Raw genomic sequence first — 25,300 nt, 5'->3', positions numbered from 1 at the left:
AATTGTTAACTTCTCAAACGGGAAAGAGTGAGGTGGAATGAACTGACTCCCTTCTTTATTCAATCCCTTTGGTTGGTTGCAACAAGGTTCAAGTTAAAAGGGATCCTTTCCCTCTTGGATACCTTCTCCCAGCCCAAATGCATTTATGTTTAGAAGGAGCCAATTTTCCCAGGTTTTCTTGAGTCAAAGAAAGAATAAATTTATTAGCTACTAAAAACCTGAGAAAAAAGTAATAAAAATGAAACGCACCTATACACAGATTAGAAATGATAAGTTGAGTCCAAAAATAAAAATTTAAAAAGATATACGAATCAGTCTTTGGCTTGTCCGTGAGGAGTAGATGTCGAAATGTTGCTGCTGTTAATTTGGGTGATTCCTGTAGAGCTGACTTTGGCAGTTGAGCAGTTTGTTTGGAGACACTGTGTTCTGCAGGTTAGCAAAGGAGTTTCCTTTGTGACTCTGACTTTGCACACTTGCCTCCAGCTGGAGAGAGAAATAGAGAGAGAGAGAGAGAGAGAGACTTTTATCTACAAGCTGCAGAGATGTCCAGTTGATGTTCTTCTGCTGTGACTTTCATAGTACACACCAGAACTAAAACACACAGATCAGGTTTGTAGCTGACTTTTTAACCCATGTGTATTCCTGGAAGGGAAAAAACAAACATGTCTTTCACCCAGAATCTGCTTTCTTTTAACTCAGACCATTTCTACATTCTGAGATATAACACAACATGAGATGGTTTCTGCTGAGGTGAGTCTCCATTGTCTCCATAACCACAGGAGATTAGAATTTAGTCTTTTGCATTGCACCTCTTCCTTTCAAGTGTCTATGCCTGAACTAGGCCTTAACACCTTTTTAGGTGCGATAGTCCATGTTCTGTCAGGACGATTCGGTCAAGTATAATCTGCACAGGAATTTTCCAGAAAGTGGTTACTTTACATACTCAGCCAACTTTTGCTTGTATATCTTTTTTTAAAAATACATGCCTTCCTTTAAAAAAGTTCAATATGCCCGTGAGTAATTGGGATCTGTGATCCACTGCCATTACAATGCAGATGGCTTTGTTGCAGCTAAAGCAAGGCTGATACATGTTTGAGGGAGTAGGGAATACAGGGATTCAGGAGCAGGGAGGAAAGAGGTAATTAGAGTGGGCAGAGGTCCATGTGGAGTATAAAAACTGGCAAGGATCAGTTGGTGCCCTTGTCCTGAATCTGTTCCCTCGATTTAGTATCTACAGCACAGGAACAGGTCATTCAACTCAAATAATGTTATTACCAGATATTCAGGAAAATATGGCTAGGTAAAAGTTTTGCATTGTATTCTGTTAAACCGTGAAAAACCCTCAGCTGTAAAATTTGCTTTCTCTAGATCGAGTTTGAATAATATCTGCTGAAAGCATTTACAGATGTAAAACACTGGGGATGTCCCAGTTAGTTACAGGACTGTAATTGTTGGTGTGATTACTTAATATACAATTAAATTAAGCCAATATATTTAATAAACATTGTTGCTGACCTAATCATATGATAGCAATATCTGTTGGCGAGCTTGATATATGAAAAGCAGAAAGAAAACAGTTGCTGACACAGGGGAAAACATTCTGAAAATGTTCTTGTTATGACACAGCCATGAAATGTCCAACCAGTATACAGTTGCTGATGAACATAATACTACATTGGTAATAAAACAGAGCAACAGTAATCCCCACAGCTGATAAATGGAGTAAGGCACATTAAACGCCATGCAGGATAAATTGAATGAGGAGCATTAATTTACATAGAGGATAAATGGAGTGAGGACCATTAATCCACACAGCAGATAAATGGAGTGAGGTGCGTTAATCCCCATGAGGATAAATGAAATGAGGTGCGTTAATCCACATAGGAGATAAATGGAGTGAGGTGCATTAATCCACACAGGAGATAAATGGAGTGAGGTGCATTAATCCACACAGGAGATAAATGGAGTGAGGTACATTAATCCCCATGGAGGATAAATGGAGCGAGGAACATTAATCCACATAGGAGATAAATGGAGTGAGGAGCATTAATCCCCATGGAGGATAAATGGAGTGAGGAAGCATTAATCATCATGGCGGACAAATGGAGTGAGGTGCATTAATCCACACAGGAGATAAATTGAATGGCGTGGAGTTTTAAACCCCACAGGAGATAAATGAAATGAGGAGCATTAATCCCCATGGAGGATAAATGGAGTGAGATGCATTAATCCACAGAGGAGATAAATGGAGTGAGGTGCATTAATCCACACAGGAGATAAATGGAGTGAGATGCATTAATCCACACAGGAGATAAATGGAGAGAGGAGCATTAATCCTCAATCTGTCTGGTCAATGGGCGCGTAGACCGGGACCGATCCGGGAGCGCGCGCCTCGTTTGTCGGGGGCGGGTGTCGGTAGCGCGCTGACGTCAGTATGCGACGCCGGATGATTGGCTGTTGTCGTCCATGTTGTTGTGAGCGGAGGCGGTGCGGTGCGGTGCGGTGGGGGGGGGGTGGGGGAGAGGAGGGGTAGCGGTCACGGATTCTGTTTCTGTGTCTCGGCCGGTCGCTCTCCTCCGCCCGCAGCACCATGAGTAGCGGCCGTGTCTGGTGGCGGGACTAGGATGCCGTTTGTACAACTGGAGGAACCCTGGCAAAAAATGGAAGTGTCGAGTGTGAGTGAGGTAGGAGCGGCGGAGGGGTCGAGGGGTCGGCGGGAGGGTGAGGGGCCGGCGTCTGTGGCATGGACTGCTGGAGTCTCACAGCACCGCCCACTCCTCAGAGTTTGTGTTCAGCCCCTAGCCATCTACTGTGTCTGTGCCTATCCTCCCAGATTATGTGTCCATCCCTCAGTTACCCTCTCCATAGCCTGTGCGCACCCCCATTTATGCCCCCAGTGTATGTGCCCACCCTTTGTTACCCCCTCCAGACTCGAGTCTGTGCCAGCCCCCTTGTCACACTTGCCCTGAGTCTCCGTTCACAAACCCCACCCCGATTTGGTGCCCATCCCCTATTTGTGCCAAGTGATTGTTGCTCTGTTGATCTTGGTGCCTTGGTGCCAGTGATCAACTTACATTGCTTGAATTAATTGCCCTTGGTTCCCTTTCTCAACTAATGGCCAATTCACTGTCTCTGCGGTGTTGACTCGGAACAGACAGGAGGGGCTGACTAACTCTTCATAACCACATTGTCGGTGGTCTCTTCTAATTGTGAGACCTGTCACTCACCGCTGCATTACCAAGCTACCCTGCTGTTGGACATTGGGCTTTCCAAAACAGTTTGTTTCCCATCACTCTTGCCAGGGGAGAAAAGACTTAATACGTCATTCAGTGCCAAGCATTAAGTTTCAGGTTTCAAAGGTCTGTTACTATTTAATCAAGTCACATCATCTCTGTTCCATGTCTGTGTGTTTGCAGCTTAACAAAATTTGGAAACAAATGTTTTTAAATTGCTGCTGTTTTCTTACATATTGAACAGTGAGTTGAAGGCTGTAATTCAGAGGATTCCTCTTGTATTAATAAACTGGGTGATTTATAGGATTATTTTGGTTTGAAGACCTATCCTATTTCCTTGCTGAGCTTATAGACAAAGAGCCATTTCCTAACCCTTTGCTGCCCTTGAGCTGACTGCAAGCAGACCTATGGACAAATAGACTTTTTCTGCTGATTTTTTTTTTTGTTTTGTGAAATGATTTTCAGTGGAGAGGTTCCCTTCACATGTTTCATGTCATTTGTCCAGAATGACATTTCTGTTGTCTTTCCATTACTGCCTAGTTGTCTGCTAATGAGCCTTGATCACACTCTTTGTTAACCCATTCCAGGAATTCATCAATCTGTGTGTATAAGTACTTCCTGATATTCTAAATGAGCTCTGAACTATTGCACTTATGTCATTCAGCATCACAAAGCATTGTTTTGGGGTCATTGTTAAGTATCGCACTATGGCAGTTTCCTCAGACATTTTGAGGCTGAAGAATTCTAATTTTGAGGCTGAGACGCTTCAGAATTCGCCTACACTTGGCAGACTGGTGTCTCAGTATGGTAAGAATCATGTGGGCAAACCCACATCCTGCTGCTCTGCACCACATGTGCTGTCCCAAATCAATTTTAGTATTTCGAGTAGAAAGCAGGTTTTGTTGTGAAACTGAAGGAACAAAGATTTAAAATGATTGGTTTGCTATTTTGTCAATCCACTAAGTTTGGCCATGAAAACCTTGCCTCTCATTCGTTAGGATTTGGTTTTTCATGAGTTTTGCAGATTCTGAGGCTGTTGCATGGAGTGCCTTAGAAGTGTGTGCTTATACTTCCTGAAGAGAGTAAATTGGGGGTGGTAGAGGGAGAGTAGCAGAGATCTTCCCTTTGAAGCAAACCTTATGCTACCTTATCAGACTGCTCATCAGGGTTTTGAGAGCTGGGCATTCTGGATAATGGAAGAGCATATGGTAACAGGAAGACAGCAAGTGTGATTAATATTTCTTTCTTTATGCCTTCCACCCCCCCCCCCCCCCACACACACACGCACACACACACACACACACACACACACACACACATAACACAAAGTAAAACAAAAACAGAATTACCTGGAAAAACTCAGCAGGTCTGGCAGCATCGGCGGAGTAAATCTTGCTTTACAACTGTAGACTGGCAATTTGCACAGTTAGTATTTTTGTTTCTGTTAATTATTGAATTCTGCCATGAATTGTTGGTGATCATGTAATGCATTTTTTATTATGGTATTTAGTGGCTCTATTTCAGTATATAGAAATTGTATATTGACATCCCCCTCCCCCTGGCCTGCCTTGGGCTACCCTTTGAATATTCCTGTTTGTGCTTCCATGTGAAAGAGTTACCTAAACAATTTAAAAACGTGTCCTGTTTAAATGTTTTGCTACTCTCTGTGCTGTGTTTTATTTGACCTTGATGTTATTAGTGTTCTGTAATTCTGTATATAATTGGCAATATTATACAGATATTGGCATTTCACTTGAGATAGAATAAGGTTACCACTTAGGTTCAGTAACAGTTTGCATTCATATAATAGCTTTTAATGTAGTAAAATGTTCCAAGGCGCTTCACAAGAGCCATTTTCAAACAAGTTTGACACTGAGCCACATAGAGATTTTAGGACCAGGAGAAAGTAAGTCTTAAGAAGTGTCATAAAGGAGAAGAGGGGAGAGCTTGAGGCCTCAGCAACTGAAAGCATGGCCACCACTGGTGGATTGACGAGAATTGGGAATGTGTCAGAGGCCAGAATGGATGAGCATAGAGATCTCAGTGGAATCTGGGGCTGGAGGAGATCACATGTAGGAAGGGCCAAGACCATAGAAGGATTTGAGGACAAGGACTGGACAGGGAGTCAGTGTGGTCCAGAGAGCATGGGGGTGATGGATGAATGGGACGTGATGCGTGTTATGATACAGACAGTAGAGTTTTGGGTGAGTTCAAATTTATGGAGGGGAATGCAACATGGAAGGCCTGCTAGCAGAGCGCTGGAATAGTAAAGCTTCACTTGAGAAAAAAGGCACGACAAAGGGTTTCAGCAACAAATGAGCTCAACACACAAGGACACAAGAATTAGGAGCAGGTGTAGTAGCAGGAGGTGGGCACTGCAACAGAGGGGAAGTTTTGAATTGATAAGTATTTTTATAACCTGCAAAATTTGAATCTAAACTTTAAATTGAGCCACTGAACAAGCATCAGCTACTTTTAAATTGCCGTTAATATAGTGGGAAACCACAGAGTATGTCTTATTACATTGTGTTTTGAAAAACAAATTATCCAGCCTTGACTTGCTATCTCTTCATAATACAAATTGTAAATACTTGAAGCTGTCAGGTTGTGGCTCATGGATGTTCAAATGTCTGCGATGGCTTTCCATGGCAATGTGAAATTTCGATTACCTGCCACTCTGCTTTGTTCATTGCAGAACCTAGTGTTCCCACTACCAGTAAAGTATTGACCATTTACGTAAATGTCATTCGCTGCCAATATGTTGGGTCCCAAAGGCCTGTGTAGCTTTAGTGTTGAGATTTTAATTTGTTTCCCACTGGGCATTGTTTCCCAGGCTGTCAGAGTTGGTAATATCAACAATCTAGTTTTCCATTTTTCACAACACCTGATTCCCTTTTTTCGTTCATTTGCTTTCTTTCTGGTTCTTTCGTTGCCTTGTTTGCAGCAATGCACAGCCTCCCTCCCCCCACCCCCACCCTCCAGACCGCCAACAGCTTTTGTTTTTCTCCTATCCAAATCCACTAACTGAACTTGCTCATCTGGTGTGTAAGGGAGATAGAAAATATAATTGAAGAAAGTATGAGTAAAAAAATTGCTGATCTTTGTGCTAATGATCTAGAGGTGCTCAGTTGAAGACAACTGCCTCCTCATGGCTGGGGAAGTGAGCACTAGAGAGTCATAACTGAGTTGTGCTTCAAGTGACCGAGAGCAGCTTTGGCAAAGGCTTGATAATTGCAGGAAGTTCTGTCGGGGGGTAAAATAATGTTTTAAAAAAAATCCATTATGAAAAAAGAGTCAAAGAAATGAAAAAGCAAGAGGAAAATTTCACATCAGTTCAAATTTCATTAATCCGTAATAACAACGTCATTGAAATTCTCTCATGATTTCTGAATGCACATTTATTAAGCCAATTTTGATTCATGGTTTGTGTTCGAAATAGGAAAAAAATAGCAAGCTATTAAGCACTAGATTAATGTGTAGGTACTATATTATGTTTAGCTCATTCTTGAGCTGAAGTTTGGGCTCAATAAAAGTTAATATTTCTTAAAATATGTAATGCCAAAAATTTGGGGTGGCGGGGGTGGGTCCCTTAAAGGAGAAATCCAGTCTTTTGAAATATTTAGAGAATACTTCATGTTAAGATTGGTGACAGTTTTATCTGTGAGCAATAGCCAGGAAAATTCTTCTGATATAATTAAAAAGGATAAATTTCAATTGAAGTGTTACTTTTTAACATAAAGCACGACAGCTGGTGGCAAGAATCATGATTCGAGCTGTCATCATGATGCATTTCAGAGGCTAGTGTAATTGGTGTTTATTTACTCGACTTTGGCTTCCAGGGCCCTAGATTTTTAGAAGGGGAAGGGGTGCCAGGACCTGAGACCTATGTGGGGACATCAAGTTTTAAGTCTTGGTACATCTAGTAATAGTTGAGACATTGGCAACATGCCATGAATTTGTAATTAAGATATAATGCAAGCTTTCTTTTTCTGACGTGCTCCAATGTTCATCCTAGTGTATATATTAATTTAAACTTCAGTGTTTGAAAATAGCACTCACTTTTGTTCACCTATCAAAAATGCAGAGGGCAGAGTAGCATGGTGGCATAATTTCTCTCTGGATGATTTCAAGTATTGTGATTGACAGCAGCCCCAACAAACCAATTGTAACATAAAAGTGTGTGCTGCGTATATTAGAGCAAACACTGGCCATATTTATTAGTGCTGTGCTATGTACTCTTGTATGTAGAAACAGCCCGTTGCTCTGTATTAATCAGAAGGCAGTGCCATAGAAGGATTGATGGGAAGCTTTTCATGGATGTTCTCGGCCATTTTTGAGTAGCCGAGTTCACAGCACAAAACTTCACAAAATAATAGTCTGACTCTGACTTCAAAGATGGATGTAATTGTGTGTTGTGGTAAAATGAGGGTCGTGGCCTGTTTTGGAGCAGAGATAGAGTGCAGTTTGCATGTGGTCCACCATAAACCTAATCTGAACAACCTTTGGCTGGCATTAATTTCCAAATGAGTCAGAAAATGCTCTGGTATCCATTGCTTGCATTTTTACCTTGACAATGAAATGACTTGGATTTGGGATAATTTCTCATACTTCTGGCCCTACTAACATGGGGCTTTTGAGAGGAAGCTCTGTGCAATTAAGCTTGTCGCAGATGAATTTTAATAGGTTTCCCCAGTTAGTAACTTTTTTAGTTATATACAGTGCTTTAAAGCCGGAGAGAACAGTGTAGATTCACTTGTGCCAGGGATAGGAAGCAATAATTAAGAATACTGGGATGATCTCCACTGGAACTGGGTCTATTTCCTTTGGTGGGAGCATTGGCGATGGAGCAATTGAATCGAAGTGGCAATTCCTTATGCAAGGTGTGAGCATGGAATGCTTTGCCGTAGGGAGTGGCTGAGTAGAGACCATTGTAAGTTGGAAGGAAGAATACTTACATATTTGAAATAGAGAAAGATACAAGATATGAAGATATCAGTGTAGTGGGATTAGTTTGGATTACTCATGCAAAGAGCCTGCCAGACAGTGTGATACAAATAGCCTCCTTCAGTGCTGTAATCTGCATAAAACAAGTAGTTCTGTGGTGACATGGGTTCTGAATATTATGCACGAGCTTGTTTGTAACACATTTAAGAAAATTGGACTTGAAGCCTGTAAATTAACCACTTTGCGTTCTTCCTTTTTATTTTCATCGTTCCACACAATGGTTGAACAATTAGCTAATGAATAAATCGGTATGTTTTGTTGAGAGTGGTGGGGGGTTCAGGTGTAATGGATTAATTTAATTCAGTGAAGCAAAACTAACTCATGACTGATGTTAATTGTTTTCTACAAGTATAATAAATAGCATGCTTTCCCTTTTGTTTGCACTATATTCTGTTTTCCAGCTGGTGTTTTGTGAAATTCTTTTTGGAATATGCTAAATTTTGTGTAATGCCGGAACCAAGCATAGTTCTATTGTTTTGCTTTTTTTTATGGAGTGAAGTCTGATGTATCGGAGGATCTGGCAATTGATATTGCTGAGTGCAGTAAGTAAGTCTGACGCAGGATCGCTGAAGTGTGTGGGTGAAGTAACAAAGGACTGCCTGCTTTGTTTAAGGTCTTGAAGTGCGCTTTTAAATTATAGCTGGAGATATTTTACATTTGATGCCAAACAATACGTGGTCTGAATACATTTTTCTGTATTCATGTATCAACAAGATTTGTTGAGCTTTGTGTGCCATTTTTGGATGGTAGAATTTGTTTTACACTGGGCTTGATTTTCAGTTTCGGGCCAATTAAGGACACGTGAGTGCTGCAGTTTTTCATCAGTCTGTGTGTAAGTTTGTTATCTGAATACCATTGTATAAATATAGTAAATTATAATTGAGAGTAGTGAATACCTAGTTGATCTTATGAAAGAGGAAAACCTATTTACCTGTTAAAGCTGTTTACCCAATAAAGCTGACATATGAATTAGGGGCTTCCTTAGTGTGGAATTTACTGGTTATTCCAGGGTTCTAGACTTTTTGTCACTGATGTGTGCATGCTAGTGGGTTTTCTGTGGCATTGCTGTTGCAAACTATGGTGTACTGTTCTGAGTTATTTCAGAGAAATCTGAATAAAGACCACTAGAAACCTGGCCCTTGAAATATCAGCAACTTAGTTGTACCTGCGAAGTTTTGTTCTGTCCAATTATGTGGGCATGCAGGGCTGTTGGTCTCCTTGCCTAAGCCAGAATACTAAGATTTCTTCACATCAGCAACTTTAGATATATGAAAATTCATGGTAACATGGATTAAAACTTTATATGCAGCGCTTGAGATTCCATTTTATGACTAATGTAGTCCATAAATGCAAAGTGCTTGGAGACCCGGTTATTGCCAGCATCTGAGGTCACTGCACACTTTTGCTAGGGCCTATGGTTCAATCTCTGTTGGTTTTTGGTTGATCCTTCACTTCTTGGCCCTTTTGTTTCCTCTGGGTAATCTCTAATAGTGAGCCTAATGAGATTCTGCCCCAGAATAGCTTCGAATTCACTCTGCCTAAAACTATCTGCGAACCTGGATACTGGTTTGTTGATCCTTCAAGTTGACCCCAACTTGTCAATAAGCCAACCTCAGGTAGCTGCAGGACAACTTTGGTATCGTTTGTATTATCTCCTCTCTGTTTACAAATGGGATATCATAATCTCTGCTATTCCTATATAATTGTGTTCCCTCTATTTAAATTTCCATGCATATTAGACAGCTCTTGGATCCAAATCCATTACTACTGTCTCTCTTTTTTTTGTCATGCTCCATTTCTTGCTTCCTGTTCTGTCATTTCTCATTTTGAGTTCTTTGCTTTTCAATCCCTACTACAATCCATCACTACTCCTTTGCCGCCTTATTTTCCTGCTGTTGTCCCAGGCTTAAATCTCTCTTCGATAAGCTCAGCAGCCTCCTGTTCCTTCTCGACATTCCCCAAAAGTGCCATTGAGGCACATGCTGGCCAGTCTGATATGGCACGCTTGGTCCTACACCCCTTTCTAAACTTCTGTACAGGAATTTCCACCTCCTTTATTAAGACCTTCCTGAAAAACTCACTTCAACTTTCTTGGCAACTTCTTTGGTGTGATGCCCATTCTTGCCTGATTACACTTTGGGATGTTTGCTATGTTAATAGTTTGGTAAATGCAAATGTTGTTACATAGGATATTATTCTGCCACCATCGTGTAGCTGTACATAAACTGACTTGCCTGTAAGGTCAAGAGGTTTTGTTGCTGTACTTAGGGGATCAGGAAGTCAGTTTGAGGCCAATTCTCAATCAAACCTCTTGCAGTTAATTAAGAAAAGTGTTTGTAATAATGTAGCACCTTGCATGTCCCCAGGAAGTTAGAGTTTCACAGCCAATGACTTAATTTTGTTTTTGTAGTGCAGCCTGTTGGTGAATTAGAATGTTGGCAGCAATTGGACATGACTGCCTTTTCCAGACTTTTATGATTGTTTTGCATCTGTTGGTCAGGTAGCTTTGCAAATTTGAGCATGTTTGTAAGGTTCAGGGTCTGGCTGGGAAAAAAACGAATTTGTGGCTGTAACAAAGTGTGTTATCTGCACGTTTTGATCTTACAGGCAAGTCAGTTTATGTACAGCTACATGATGGTGGCAGAATAATATCCTATGTAACAACATTTGCATTTACAGAGCTTTTAACATAGCAAACATCCCAAAGTGTAATCAGACAAGAATGGACATTTTTACTCTGTTATTGAGAAGTCTTGGGTTCAACTCTAAGTTAGATTTTTAAAAAAATATTTCATGGGATGTGTGCATCACTGGCAAGACCAACATTTTTTGCCCATCCCTAATTTCCCTTGAGAAGGTAGTAAGTTTCTGAGTAGCTTGCTAGCCCATTTCAGAGGGCAGTTAAGAGTCTACCATATTGCTGTGGGTCTGGAGTCATGTAGGCCAGACCAGATAAGGATGGCAGATTTCCTTCCCCAAAGGACATTAGTGAACCAGATGGGTTTTAAAGACACAGGTAATTTCATGGTCATCATTATTGAGACTTTTTTTAAATTCCAGATTTATCAATTAATTTAATTTAAATTTCGTTAACTATCATGTTGGGATTTGAATTTGTCTTTTGGAGCATTAGCCCGGGCCTCTGGATTGTGATCCAGTAGCGTTACCGCAATGCTACTGTCCCCAGGAAATAAATGCAGTTTAATTTTTCTGAAATGTAACTTTCTTCAGTTTTAACAGCAATTAACTGCATGAAGGACATTTCAGTGTTTGTATGAGCAACTTTTTGCCTCTGGACATGATAAGCTATCACCTTGACAAGTTTCCTACAGAATGCACAGATCAACTTGGCACCAGATGTTGCTGCGTTCAGCTGTGAGTTATCAAGTTGAAATTAAATTTAGTTTTGTAGCGAAGGGAAATCCATTTTGTCCGACTAAGTGTAAAGTAGCTGAGTGACTACAATAGGGTTGCAGCGTTATTCCTGTCCTACTCTTAAAAACTATTGTCATTATTTTCATGTCACACTGAGGCCCAAGGCTGACACCACTTCCTAGTTCATAGTCAAATAGAGCAATAATAATGGAATATGGACTTATATTTATATATTACTGTTCCTGACCATGATTTCAGGATGCCCCAAATTGCTTTGCAGTCAACAAAGTACTTGTGTAGTATTGTCATTGTTGTAATGTAGAAAATGTGTCAACCAACTGCACACAGCAAAGTTCCTTATATAGGAGTGAGATAATGACCAGATAACCTGTTTTTTGGTGTTGGTTGAGGGTAAGTATTGGCCAGGGCACTGTGGATAACTCCTCTGCTTTTCTTCCGTCTAAGAGGGCAGGTGGATCTTTGGTTTAATATCCCATCCAAAACTGCGCACCTCCAACAATGCAGTATTCCCTCAGTACTACACTGGAATGACATCCTAGATTTTATTTTTGTGAAGTGGATTGGGATTATGGCTTGGGTTCTTATATGTTCTTTGAATGTGAAAGCTTCAACTTAAATATCATAAGGCACAGAAATAAGCTGGAAAGCAGATTTTTAATTTATATTTTAGAAATTTCTGGCCAGGCGAGGCCAAAATCATTTTAGTGACTGCCCCAGTGCACTTTAATAATGGATTTATTTCAACAGCAATATTATATAGCTGGTGATATCTGGCTGCTGATGTTTTATGATTTGTAACAAAAGTTCAGACTCAGCTGGAAATTGGGACATGATTGAGCTTATTATAACATTACTGTTGCCAGGAATGAACTATTTGACAGTATCCATGGAATGTTAAATAATTAAATAAATGTTAAAGAATTGTGGTCCCTTATGTTCCAGGTTTGATGGGAGACGCGAGGTTTTTGTCTGTCATTTGTGACCTAATAGATAAGGTATATGCTTATAAAGGGAAACTGGAAATGTCTCACAGGTCTCTGATTCTTATACAGTGAAAGGAACTGAATCATAAGGTATCAATCATATTTTGTGCTGTACCATATTATGCAGTTGGCATGGGAAGCATGTCTCTGTATTTTTGTTATTTTTAATACAGTATTAGAAATAACAGTCTGAGGAGAAAATCAGCTTAAACAAACAGTATCAAGTGCCAGTTATTTGTTATTTTGGCTCAGTTGGTGATAGTTTCACTTCTGAGTCAGAAGTTGGTTGGTTCAACCCATAACCCAGGACTTGAACAGTCAAGACTGGCACTTCAATTCCTAATTGAACAATGAGCTCCATTGTCAGAAGTGCTATCCTTTAGATGAGATGTTAAATTGCTGAGGTGGCTCAGGTTTACATTAAAAGACATGGAAGATGAGTGGGGAGTTCTTTGAGTGTCCTTATCAACTTTATTTCCCCAAAAATGCATCATACTCATGAATTTGTTGTTATAGCTTTTTGAAAAATAGTTGTTGCATTTATCTACATAAGTGACTGTATTTCAGAGTAACTAATTGTATGTGAAGGGCTTTGAGAAGTTTCTGAGCAATACAAATCTATTCTTTATGTTGACTGCACATCATAAGTCTCCCCTTCCCCCGCTGCTGAAGCTATATATGTATACTAATTAATAATAAAACCAGCAAACCAAGCTAGCTGGTGTTCCTCAACCTGATCAATCAGAAATCTTTAACAGAATTTGAGTTTTTTTCTTCCTCTTGATGACTATCCAAGAGCACACGTCAAAGATCACAGTATCCCAGAGGCCAAAGGTTTCTCAGTCCTTCCCCAAATTTGCTTGTTCAAAATTAATCTTTTCTATCTGTTTTTCACTGCGAAGCAGATGGCATGGATCAGGAACTCCAGCCCAATGTTGGCAGTGGCAAATAAAACTTTCAAATGAGGAAAGAATCACTTGATTGAGTACATGCAGATGCTATAATGTTATGTACATGTACATGATTTTTGGATCGTAGTCTACTGTTACTCTTGTCAGCCTGTGAAACTAAACCAAGAGAATGTGATCCCAGGACAACATTGAGATGTATTCATCAAGTTTGCATCATAGTTTACCTCATTTTTATCAGGCTTTCTGTGGTGGAATAGTAGTGGTGCATTTTTAATGGTTTAAAAAAAAAACTATCGGTAAACATGAACCAAATTGTTTTTAACTTGGGTTGTGTAACTTATATTCCTGTGTTCTCTGAATCCCTTCTGTCATCCATTGTTTTGTTGAGCACCTTTGTATATGTTTGCTAGCAAATAGGGTTTATTAATTTCAGTTATAAAACTTTCAAGTTTGTGGAATCTGAGAACGTACTGCCTTATAAAAACCCTTCAGTTTTTCCCTCCAGTACTTATAAATAGGTTGCGTAGTGGTTCAAGCTTGGAATATGACCTGAAATGACTTCAGGGCATCTCCTTCCCATAAAGCAATTCTGAAATAGTTATGTGGATCACTTGCAAATGTTCTTCCAAAAGGGACTGTCTGAGTTTAAAAAGTGCAAAAGAAGACACGTGAGCCAGAAAGGATCGAGGGATCCCAGTTTAAAAATCTGTGCCATATACATTCCCACAGTTCTAATGGCAGATTCCATCCCAGTGCGTATACTGAATCAGTTTCTGATTAATTTAAATGTTAGTGTTTCTCTACAGTGATACCTGCAGAAGGGATTATCTACAGACAACCAGCTCTCAAGAATTGCGATAAGGGATGTCACCTCTGCCTGTCTTGTGCAGGTCAGGGGTCGGTAGGGGAAGGCATGGGGTGGTAGAAAGGAAGGGGTCATAGAACGTTCTGTCGAGACGATATTCTGACTTCATCCTTGTATGATTCCAGTCAGCCCATCTCCTCTGTCAGCATGTAAACTGATCCTGCTCAGAATCTTTGCAATACTTAAAAGTTGAATTTCACCTGTTCAGATTTAGATTTAGAACATAAGAAATAGGAACAGGAATAGACCATTCAACCTCCCGAGACTCTCATTCAATAAGATCATGGCTGATCATCTTGTGATTCAATTTCCACATTTCCCATCTACCCTGATAACCTGAAATTCATCTTAGGCTAGGGAATCAATCTACTTCTGCCTTAAATATTCAATGACCCCGCCTCCACCACCTTCCGAGGCAGAGAGCTCCAAAGTTGCACAACCCTCAGAGAAAAAAATTCTCCTCATCCCTGTCCTAAAAGGGTGACCCCTTAATTTTAAAACAGTGCTCCCTAGTTTTGGACTCACTCACAAGAGGAAATATCTTTTTGACAACCACTCTGTCAAGGCCGTTCAGGATCTTGTATACTTCAATCAAATCATCCCTGTTATGAAGTGAGATTAATGTCTATAATGTTATTGGAAATTATTTCTAAAATGGAATTGTAGTGGGGTCAGTGTTTGTCTTAATTGATTATAGCCAGCTAGTCTGGGTGCTTTGATATATAGTAGTTTTGAGATGCTGATTAGATAAATGTAAGGAGGATAGAAGGTAAAATGTAAATTTGCACTTGTTGAACAAAGCATTCAAGAGTGGGAGTAAAATCTTGCACCTAGCTAGAAGATGCCAAGCAATGTGTTTATTTCCAGCTTACTAATAAAATTAGTGGAATGAAAGGATTTTATTGTTAGGAAATGTAACATGAAACAATGGAAAACTTACATTTTGAAGGAAAAGCTAGGCACAAACAGAAAGGAGTTTGTGTGTGTAAGTCAGAGTCATTTAAGACCTAACCAGCTGTAAGCCTCCAACCGTGTCTGCGAAGGAACCAAATTTCAAGGAACCTCATTGTGAATTTGTAAGGCCAATGTACTTTGCCTGGTGTCTGTTTAAAGTCTATAGGTTGCTTTTGCCTTGGAGATTTAGCTGGGAGAGATTAATTTGGGGATTTGTTTAAAAGTTACTTAGGTAGGGATTTGTTGACATGTATGTGTTTAATTTGTTAAATGAATAAATGTTTCATTTGGTTTTGTATAAAAAAGACCTCGAGGCTCAGTGGTTTTATTCCTGAATTCCGAGTTGCATCTCAAACATACCAATTGAAAAATATCCCTCTGGGATTTAAACAACTCAGCCTTTACCAACTGCTGGATGATAACACCCGTCACTCTTCTAAACTTCAGTGGAAACAAGCCCAGTCTGCCTAACCTTTCCTCATTAGACAACCCACTCATTCCAGGTATCAATCTAGTAAACCTCCTTTGAACCGCCTGCAATGCAATTACTTCTAGGGGGAGGTGATGGCACAGTGGTATTATCGCTGGACTAGTGATCCAGAGGCTCAGGGTAATGTTCTGGGGACCGGCATTCGAATTCCACCATGGCAGATGGTGGAATTTTGAATTCAATAAAAATCAAATTAAAAGCCTAATGATGACCATTAAACCATTGTCGATTGTTGTAAAAAAAAAAACCCATCTGGTTCATTAACGAAATCTGTCGTCCTTACCTGGTCTGGCTTACATGTGACTCCAAATTTTTGGTTCCTTTTGGTTCCTTTGACTCTTAAATGCCCTCTGAAATGGCCTAGCAAGCCACTTGGTTGTAACAAACCGTTACAAAGTCACAAAAAAGGAATGAAACCGGACAGACCGCCCGGCATCGACCTTGCAAAGTCCTCCTTACTATAACATCCAGGGGCTAGTGCCAAAGGTGAGAGCTAGTCAAGCAACAGCCTGACATAGTCATCCTCACGGAATCATACCTTACAGATAATGTCCCAGGCACCACCATCGCCATCCCTGGGTATGACCTGTCCCACCGACAGGACAGAACCAGCAGAGATGGCAGTACAGTGATATACAGTCAGGCAGGAGTTGCATTGAGAGTCCTCAACATCGACTCTGGACCTCATGAAGTTTCATGGCATCAGGTCAAATATGGGCAGGAAAACTCCTGCTGATGAATCAGTGCTCCTCCATGTTGAAAACTGAGGGTGGCAAGGGTGCATAATGTACTCTGGACTTCAGTGTCCACCACCAAGAGTGGCTTGGGAGCACCACTACTGACCAAGCTGGCTGAGTCCTAAAGGACATAGCTGCGAGACTGGGTCTATGGCAGCTGGTGAGGGAATCATCAAAAGGGAAAAACATACTTGACCTCATCCTCACCAGCCTACCTGCCGCAAATGCAACTGTCCATCACAGTATCGGTAGGAGTGACCACTGCACAGTTGTTGTGGAGACAACGTCCCGGCTTCACATTGAGGATACCCTCCATTGTATTGTGAGGCACTATCACTGTGCTAAATGGGATAGATTTCTAACTGATCTAGCAACTTGTGACTGGGCATCCGTGAAGTGCTGTGGGCCATCAACAGCAGCAGAATTGTACTCGAACACAATCTATAACCTCATGGCCTGGCATATCCCCCACTCTACCACTACCATCAAGCCAGGGGATCAACCCTGGTTCAATAAAGAGTGCAGGAAGGGCATGCCAGGAGCAGCAGCAGGCATACCTAAAAATGAGGTTTCAACCTGGTGAAGCTATAACACAGGACCAGTTGCGTGCCAAACAGCATAAGCAGCAAGTGATAAGCGATCCCACAACCAACGGATCAAATCTCAGCTCTGCAGTCCTGCCACATCCAGTCGTGATTGGTGGTGGATAATTAAACAACTCACTGGAGGAGGAGGCTCCATAAATATCCCTATCCTCAACGATGGAGGAGCCCAGCACATCAATACAAAAGATAAGGCTGAAGCATTTGCTACAATCTTCAGCCAGAAGTGCCGAATGGATGATCCATCTCGGCCTCCTCCTCCGGAGGCTCCAAGCATCACAGATGCTAGTCTTCAGCCAATTTGATTCACTCCACGTAATGTCAAGAAACGGCTGAAGGCACTGGATACTGCAAAGGCTTTGGGCTCTGACAATATTCTGCCAATAGTGCTGAAGACTTGTGCTCCAGAACTTGCCATGCCCCTAGCCTAGCTGTTCCAGTACAACTACAACACCTGCATGTACCCGGCCATGTCCTGTACACAAAAAAGGACAAATCTAACCTGGCCAATTACCGTCCCATCAGCCTACTCTCCATCAAAGTAATGGAAGAAGTCATCAAAAGTACTGTCAAGCGGCACTTGCTTAGCAAAAACCTGCTCACTGACACCCAGTTTGGGTTCCACCAGGGCCGCTCAGCTCCTAACCTCATTACAGCCTTGGTTCAAACGTGGACAAAAGAACTTAACTCCCGAGGTGAGAGTGACTGCCCTTGACATCAAGGCAGCATTTGACAGAGTGTGGCAACAAAGAGCCCTAGCAAAACTGAAGTCAATGGGAATCGGGGAAAGTTCCCTGCTAGTTGGAGGATACCTAGCACATAGGAAGATGGCTGTGGTTGTTGGAGGTCAGTCATCTCAGTTCCAGGACATCACTGCAGGAGTTCCTCAGGGTAGCGTCCTTGGCCCAACCATCTTCAGCTGTTTCATACTTTCCTTCCATCTTAAGGTCAGAAGTGGGGATGTTATACAATCATCAGCGAATGTTCAGCACCATTTGTGATGTCTCATACTGAAGCAGTCTATGTCCAAATGCAGCAAGACCTGGACAGTGTCCAGGCTTGGGCTGACAAGTGGCAAGTAATATTCGCACCACTCAAGTGTCAGGCAATGACCATCTCCAACAAGAGAGAACCACATCCACAAACATTCGCTCCCCCCACCACCGCACAGTAGCAGCAGTGTGTACCATCTACAAGATGCACTGCAGGAATTCACCAAGGCCCCTTTGACAGCACTTTCCAAACCTATAACTACTATCATCTGGACGGACAAGGGCAGCAGATATATGGGAACACCACCACGCAGAAGTTCCCCTTCAAGTCACTCACCATCCTAACTTGGAAATATATTGCTGTCCCTTCACTGTCGCTGGGTCAAAATCCTGGAACTCCCTTCCTAACAGCACTGTGGGTGTACCTACACCAAACGGATTACAGCAGTTCAAGAAGGCAGCTCAGCACTGCCTTCTCAAAGGCAATTAGGGATGGGCAATAAATGTTGGCCAGCGAAGCCCACATCCCATGAATGAATAAACAAAAAATCTTTCCTTTTAAATATGGAGACCGAAACTGCACACAGTATTCGAGGTGCGGTCTCACCAATGCCCTGTTTAACTGGAGCATAGCACCCTTCCTTTTATGTTCAATCCCTCTTGTAATAAAAAACAGCCTTCCATTTGCCACCTGAATTATTGCTGTAGCTGCATACTAACTTTTTGTGACTTGTACTAGAACACCTAGATCCCTCTGCACCACAGAATTATGCAGACATCCTCTGCTTTTTTGTTCTTCCTGCCAAAGTGAACAACTTCACATTTTCCCACATTAAATTCCATTTGCCAGATCTTTGCCCACTCACTCAACCTATCTATATCCATCTGCAACCTTTCATATATCCTCTTCACAACAAACTTTCCTACCTTTCTTTGTGTCATCTGCAAATTTAGCTACTATGTCTTCACTCCCCTCATTAATGTCAAGTGTTGGGTCATTAATGTAAATCATAAGAAGTTGAAGCACCAGTATCGACCCCTGTATCGTCACATCCTGCCAACCAGATAAAGACTCATATATACTCTCTGCTTTCTGCCATCCAACCAATATTCTATCCTGCTAATATGTTACCCATACACCTTGTGCTTTTATTTTCTGTAATAATCTCTGATGTGGCACCTGTCAAATACCTTCTGGAAATCCAAGTACTGTAAGCCCACTGTGCATGTTACTCCTTCAAAAAACTCCAATAAATTGGTTAAACATGATTTTCCTTTCACAAAACCATGCTGACTCTTCCCGATTGCCTTGAGCTCTTCTAAGTGCCTAGCTATAACCTCCTTAATGATCAGTTCTAAAAACTTTGCCTCGACAGACGTCCAGCTAACTGGCCTATAGTTTCCTGTTTTCTGCCTCTCTCTCCCTTCTTGAATAGAGGGTTTATATTTGCTACTTTCCAGTCTGATGGAACCTTTCCAGAATCTAGTGAATTTTGGAAAATTAACACCGGCGCATCAACTACCTCATTAGCCACCTCTTGTAAAACCCTAAGATGTAGACTGTCGGAACCTGGAGACTTGCCAGCTCACAGCTCCATCAATTTGCTCAGTACTGTTTCCCTAGTGATTTCAAGTTCACCAAGTTCCTTTCTCCCGTTCACCTCCTGATTTGCAGCTATTACTGGAATGTTTTTGAATCCTCTACAGTGAACATAGAAGCACAATATTTGTATCTCTTCCGCTATTTCCTTATTATCTACAGTTGACTCCCCACTAGAGAGGACCAACACTCACTTAACTTTTTTCCTTTTTAAATACCTGTAGAAACTCTTGCCATCTGTTTTTACATTTGTAGCTAGCTTCCTCTCATACTCTAATTTCTTTCTCCTGATTAACCTTTTAGCCATGCTCTGCCGTTCTTTATATTCTGTCCAATCATCTGTCCTGCCACTCATCCTCGTGGACTTGTGTGCTTTTTCCTCAAGTCTGATGCTTTCCTTAACTTTAGTAAACCATGGATGTTGTGTCCTCCCCTTTGAATTTTTCTTTATAGTAGGAATGCACTTATCCTGAATACTCTGAAATATCCACTTAAATGTATGCTACTGCTTCTCTATTGATCTATCCTCTAGCTTAGTTTTCTAGTTCACTTCCGCTGGCTCAGTTTTCATCCCTTATAGTTGCCCTTATTTAAGTTTAAGATACTAGTCTTAGATCCACTTTTCTCCCTTTCAGACTAATTACTTTTGATGTTTTACTCGTTAGGTTAGTCATATTTCTAATTGTACTTTACTGAAATTGATTTTAAATTGATTTTTAAAGATATTTATCTGTCAGCCATGCTGGATGGCAGCATTCCTGCTTTTGAGTCAGAAGTTTGTGGCCCCACTGTAGCTGAGGTTGTCACTTTAGTGAGGGAGCGCTATATTGTCAGAGATGCCATATTTCAGTTCGGGCATTTATCTGTGAAGGTTGATGTGAAAGGTCTCATGGCTCAAATAGGAAGGAGTTTTCCCACTACCCTGGTTAACATCTGTCTCTCATCCAACACGTCTGATGATCGGCATTGGAGGAGTATCCATTTTATCTAGCCCCACTACTACACTGGTCACACCATTATTGTAAGTGTTTAATTTACTCATCAAAATGGCCAATTATTTACCTTTGCTACTGTTAGACTCAGAAGAAAAGAGACTTTAGCCAGCCTTCTTTCAATGGACTCAATGATTGACTCATTATGAAACAAAACTTTTTTAAAACAAGTTCCAAGAACTAGTTAACACACAATTTGTAAACTGGAAGTGTAACTATCTACCCCTTTTTAAAATTCCCCAGCATGCACAAGCATGGAGACAGACAGACACACACGACAAACAAGTAAGGTTTCAGCAGAGATGAGTAGTTGAAGAAAAGAACTTTATAAAAAGGATAAAGTTCGCAGGGTTTTGACACTGTTGATCTGGTGCTCCATCGTGTGAAGATGGACTGCTAGTCCCACTAAATCTCTGGATGTTCTCACCAACAGAGCTTCAGCATGGAGGAGAATAGAGCTGGATCAATCCTTCTTGTTTCAGCCCCTTGGGTTCCCAAATATAGACAAGCTCCACTGAGATGAGGATTCCTAGCTGGATACTAATAACCACACTATATTTCAGGTAAGGCAAGGAGAGTGCAAGCTGGGCAGCTTTCCCCTTCTCGATTTATTCCCAACTGAGTTTTTAAAAAAAACTCAAAACATAAAACTCATCTCCATCAGGTGCTTTCCAGTAAATCATGAGGGCTTTTTCCTTTTAAAGCAATTTTTTTCCATCAATTAGTGTTTGCAGTTTAAATAAACGAGTAGCTCTCCTCCACATTTGCAATGCTGGTCATATAGCTGAGGTGATGTGATTTTTTTTTTGGAAAAAGCGTGCTTGCTTACAGCCCAAGGTGAACTTATGACCCTTTTGAAAAAAAACCACGTCAGTTGCCAAGTGTCCAAATAATACAATGTCTTTCCAAATTTTGAAAGAAAATGTAGTTCTTGAAGATATGGTTCTAACACAGTCAAAACAGATTGCTGTAAGTGAGGCAAAAGAGCACACTCTCGGCTGAGGAAATCCCCCACCCCCACCCCCACCCCCACCCCCTGCCTGCACAGGGAGTGCATAGCGCTTCCTGGTGGGTGTCCTGCTGGGCGGGCCTTAATTGGCCTGCCCACATAAAATGGCAGCATGTCCCTGATTGGGGGGCGCACCTGCCAGCGCCCGTTCCTGCAGTCTTTCTCTCCCACCCCCCCCCCCCCCCCCCCCAAAAAAAAAAACGGCAGGGGGGTGTAGTTTTCCCCATAGTGACCAGATACGTCAAATTTTGACTTTAACAATGCAGAATCTCAGATGATAATCAGTATTTTGGGGATTGAGTTTTTTTGTCCTTTTCTTTCAAAATGCATTTTATTTCATTCCCTTTTTATCTATGGTGTTAGTTGCAATTTAAAAAAAATCAAACTATCTACAAAGTGTATGGTGGGATAGTGTTGCTATTGAGTGGTTCTGGCACTGTTAGGGAGAAGCCAAAAGAATAGCTAGAGTAAAGTAAGATTTGTACAGGTGGATTCTAGATAAATATTATCTGTACTGAGGTTTCAGTTATTAATTTGGAAAGTAGTTCCTTTAGAAATTGCTATAATGCTATTCATCCATCCTATAAATTCCTGCTGAGCTTGGTTTGATGAAACTGGATGTGATGAATGCTAATCTAGTTATTCCTTGGACAAAAGGTAAATATTGCGGATGCTGGAAACCTGACATAAAAGTAAACATGGGAAATACTCAGGACAGGCAGCATCTGTGGAGAGCGAAACAAAGTTAATGTTTCGGACCAGTGATCTTTCATCAGTTTCTGGTGGAAGGTTATCAACCTGAAACATTAACACTCTTTCTCCTCAGATGCTGCCTGACCTGCTGAGTATTTCTAGTATTTTCTGTTTTTAACTCTTTTGGATGTTGAATCAGTATCTGAACCGAGTGTTTTGACTATAACCTTGAAATTATTCTAGCATTTCTTTTATATACCATATAGTCTACTCTTAATTTGAAGTATCTAATCCTCAATTTGAATTCAGTAATAAATTAAGTAGACACTCAGCATTTTATGTTTGGCATTTATTTGGTGTTTGTTTTGTGCATATGGTGGCTGTTGGTGATGCTTTCACATTGTAGAATTTATGTAAGAATTTGAAATAATGGCAAGTATTGAGAAACTCTCTGCAGTTGAATTACCAGAAAGCAGGACAGCCAGTATACATTAAACCAGCAAGTTACCAGTTCTATTGCCAATGGTTATGGAGTATTTTAGTTGTGGAAGAGCTCTGTGGGTTAATGAGAGGGATGCTTCCCTTCTTGTTTCCCCCCCAATTTCCTCATTCCCAGCACTGTTGACTCATCCCCTTGCCATTTCCCTGTTGCATCATCTTGCTTCCATTGCTCTCATTTTTCATGACATCTATATACTTTCAAGAACAACAACATGTACCTACATAGGACCTTTAACATGAAACATCCCAAGGCACTTCACGGCAGCATTATAATACAAAATATGACACTGAACCACATGAGGTAAAAGCTTAGTCAAAGATGTTAATGTTGGAATTGTGCTGCAATAGAGTGCATGTTTTAAATTGGTGATCAAGAGCAGCTGTCCCCCATTAGGGAAGTATGAGGGCTTCATTACAAGAGCATAAAAAGCTGTTCACACTGGGTGTTGGGGGATTAGAATAGTCTGTTTTTACTCTGCAGGCTTGCAAATAATCTGTTTTAAGGTACAGACGGCTTCAGTCTCATTCTTTCCTCAACATATGATGGATATAGTAAACGAGGTAGGTTTTAAGGAATGCTTAAAGGAGGAAAGTGATGTAGAGGTGTGGAGAGGGCAACTGAAGGCGTGGCCACCTGTGGTGGAATGATGAAAATTTGGTGGTGCTCAAAAGGCCAGAATTAGAAGAATGCAGGACGTTTATAGATTACAGAAATAGGGAGGTGCGAAACCATGGAGGGATTTGAAAACATACGAATATACAAACGAGGAGCAGGAATAAGGCCATGGTTGATCTGATTGTAACCTCAACTCCACTTCCCTGCCAGCCCTCGATAACCTTTTACCCCCTTGCTTATCAAGAATCCACCTCCTGCTTTAAGAATATTTAGAGACAGCTTCCACCACCTTTTGAGGAAGAGAGATCTAAAGACTCAGACTCTGAGGAAGAAAAATTTCTCCTCATCTCTGTCTTAAATGACCAATCCCTAAGTTTTAAACTGTGACCTCTAGTTCTAGATTCTGCCATAAGAGGAAGCATCCTCTCCACATCGAATCTGTCAAAACCACTCAGGATCTCATGTTTCATTCAAGTTGCCTCTTACTCTCCCAAACTCCAGGTACAAGCCTAACTCATCCAACCTTTCCTCATAATACAACCTGCCCATTCTTGGTATTTGTCTAGTAAACCTTCTCTGAACTGCTTCCAACATATTTACATCCATCCTTAATTGCAGAGGCCCACTGTACACAGTATTCCAGATATGGTCTCACCTATGCTCTATATAACTGAAGCATAACCTCCCTACTTTTGTATTCAATTCCCCTCGCAATAAGACCATAAGAGATAAGAGCAAAAGTAGGCCATTGTGCGCTCCACCATTCAATGAGATCATGGCTGATCTGATAATCCTCAGTACCACTTTGCTGCCTTTTCCCCATAACCCTTGATTCCCTTAATGATTAAAAAATCTGTCCATCTCAGCCTTGAATGCACCTAACAACCCAGCCCCTACAGCCCTCTGCGGTAAAGGATTCCACAGATTGACTACCCTCTGAGAGAAGAAATTCCTCCTTATCTTTGCTTTAAATGGGTGCCCCCTTACTCTGAGATTATGCCCAATGGTCCCAGACTATCCCACAAGGGGAAACAACCTCTCAGCATTTACCCTGTCAAGCCCCTGAAGAATCTTATGTTTCAATAAGGTCATCTCTTGTTCTCCTAAACTCCAGTGAGTACAGACCCAACCTGGTCAACCTCTTCATAAAATCTCTCCATTCCTGCGATCAACCTTGTGAACCTTCTCTGGACTGCCTCCAACACCAGTATATCTTTCCTTAGGTAAGGGGACCAAAACTGTTCAGTATTCTAGGTATGGTCTAATTAGTGCCTTGAACAGTTTTAGCAAAACTTCCCTATTTTTATACTCCATTCCCTTTGAAATAAAGGCCAACATTCCATTTGCCTTCCCCATTACCTGCTGAACTTGTATGTTAGCTTTTTGGGATTCATGCACAAGGACTCCCAAATCCTTCTGTGCTGCAGCCATCTGCAGTCATTCTCCATTTAAATAATATTCAGCTCCTCTATCCTTCCTCCCAAAGTGTATAACCTCACATTTTCCCACATTATATTCCATCTGCCAAGTTTTTGCCCGCTCACTTAATCTGTCTATATTTCTTTGTAGACTCCTTGTGTCATCCTCACCACCTGCCTCCCCACCTATTTTATTGTCATCTGCAAACTTGGCGATAGTACATTCACTCCCCTCATCCAAGTCATTAATATATCTTGTAAATAATTGTGGCCCCAATACTGATCCCTGTGGCACTCCACTAGT

The 25,300-nt window shown here is 41.1% G+C and overlaps 1 protein-coding gene across 5 annotated transcripts in view; it reads left to right on the top strand.

Annotated features, from left to right (window-relative positions):
- The first annotated feature begins 2,523 nt into the window (after positions 1-2,523).
- Positions 2,524-25,300, top strand: part of LOC121282113 (ribosomal protein S6 kinase alpha-6) — a 168,430-nt gene continuing 145,653 nt past the window's right edge. For 2 of the 5 annotated variants that reach the window (XM_041195596.1, XM_041195594.1), the window contains exon 1: positions 2,524-2,684. In XM_041195596.1, the coding sequence (XP_041051530.1) occupies positions 2,625-2,684 (60 nt within the window). In that variant the 5' untranslated portion in view covers positions 2,524-2,624. Of the gene's footprint in view, positions 2,685-21,192; positions 21,323-25,300 lie in introns of all 5 variants that reach the window. The other 3 variants (XM_041195598.1, XM_041195599.1, XM_041195595.1) reach the window with 3 other exon arrangements.

This window comes from Carcharodon carcharias, chromosome 9, assembly GCF_017639515.1.
Source record: "Carcharodon carcharias isolate sCarCar2 chromosome 9, sCarCar2.pri, whole genome shotgun sequence".
Lineage (NCBI taxonomy): Eukaryota > Metazoa > Chordata > Chondrichthyes > Lamniformes > Lamnidae > Carcharodon > Carcharodon carcharias.
This window is presented reverse-complemented; position numbering and strand designations above follow the sequence as displayed.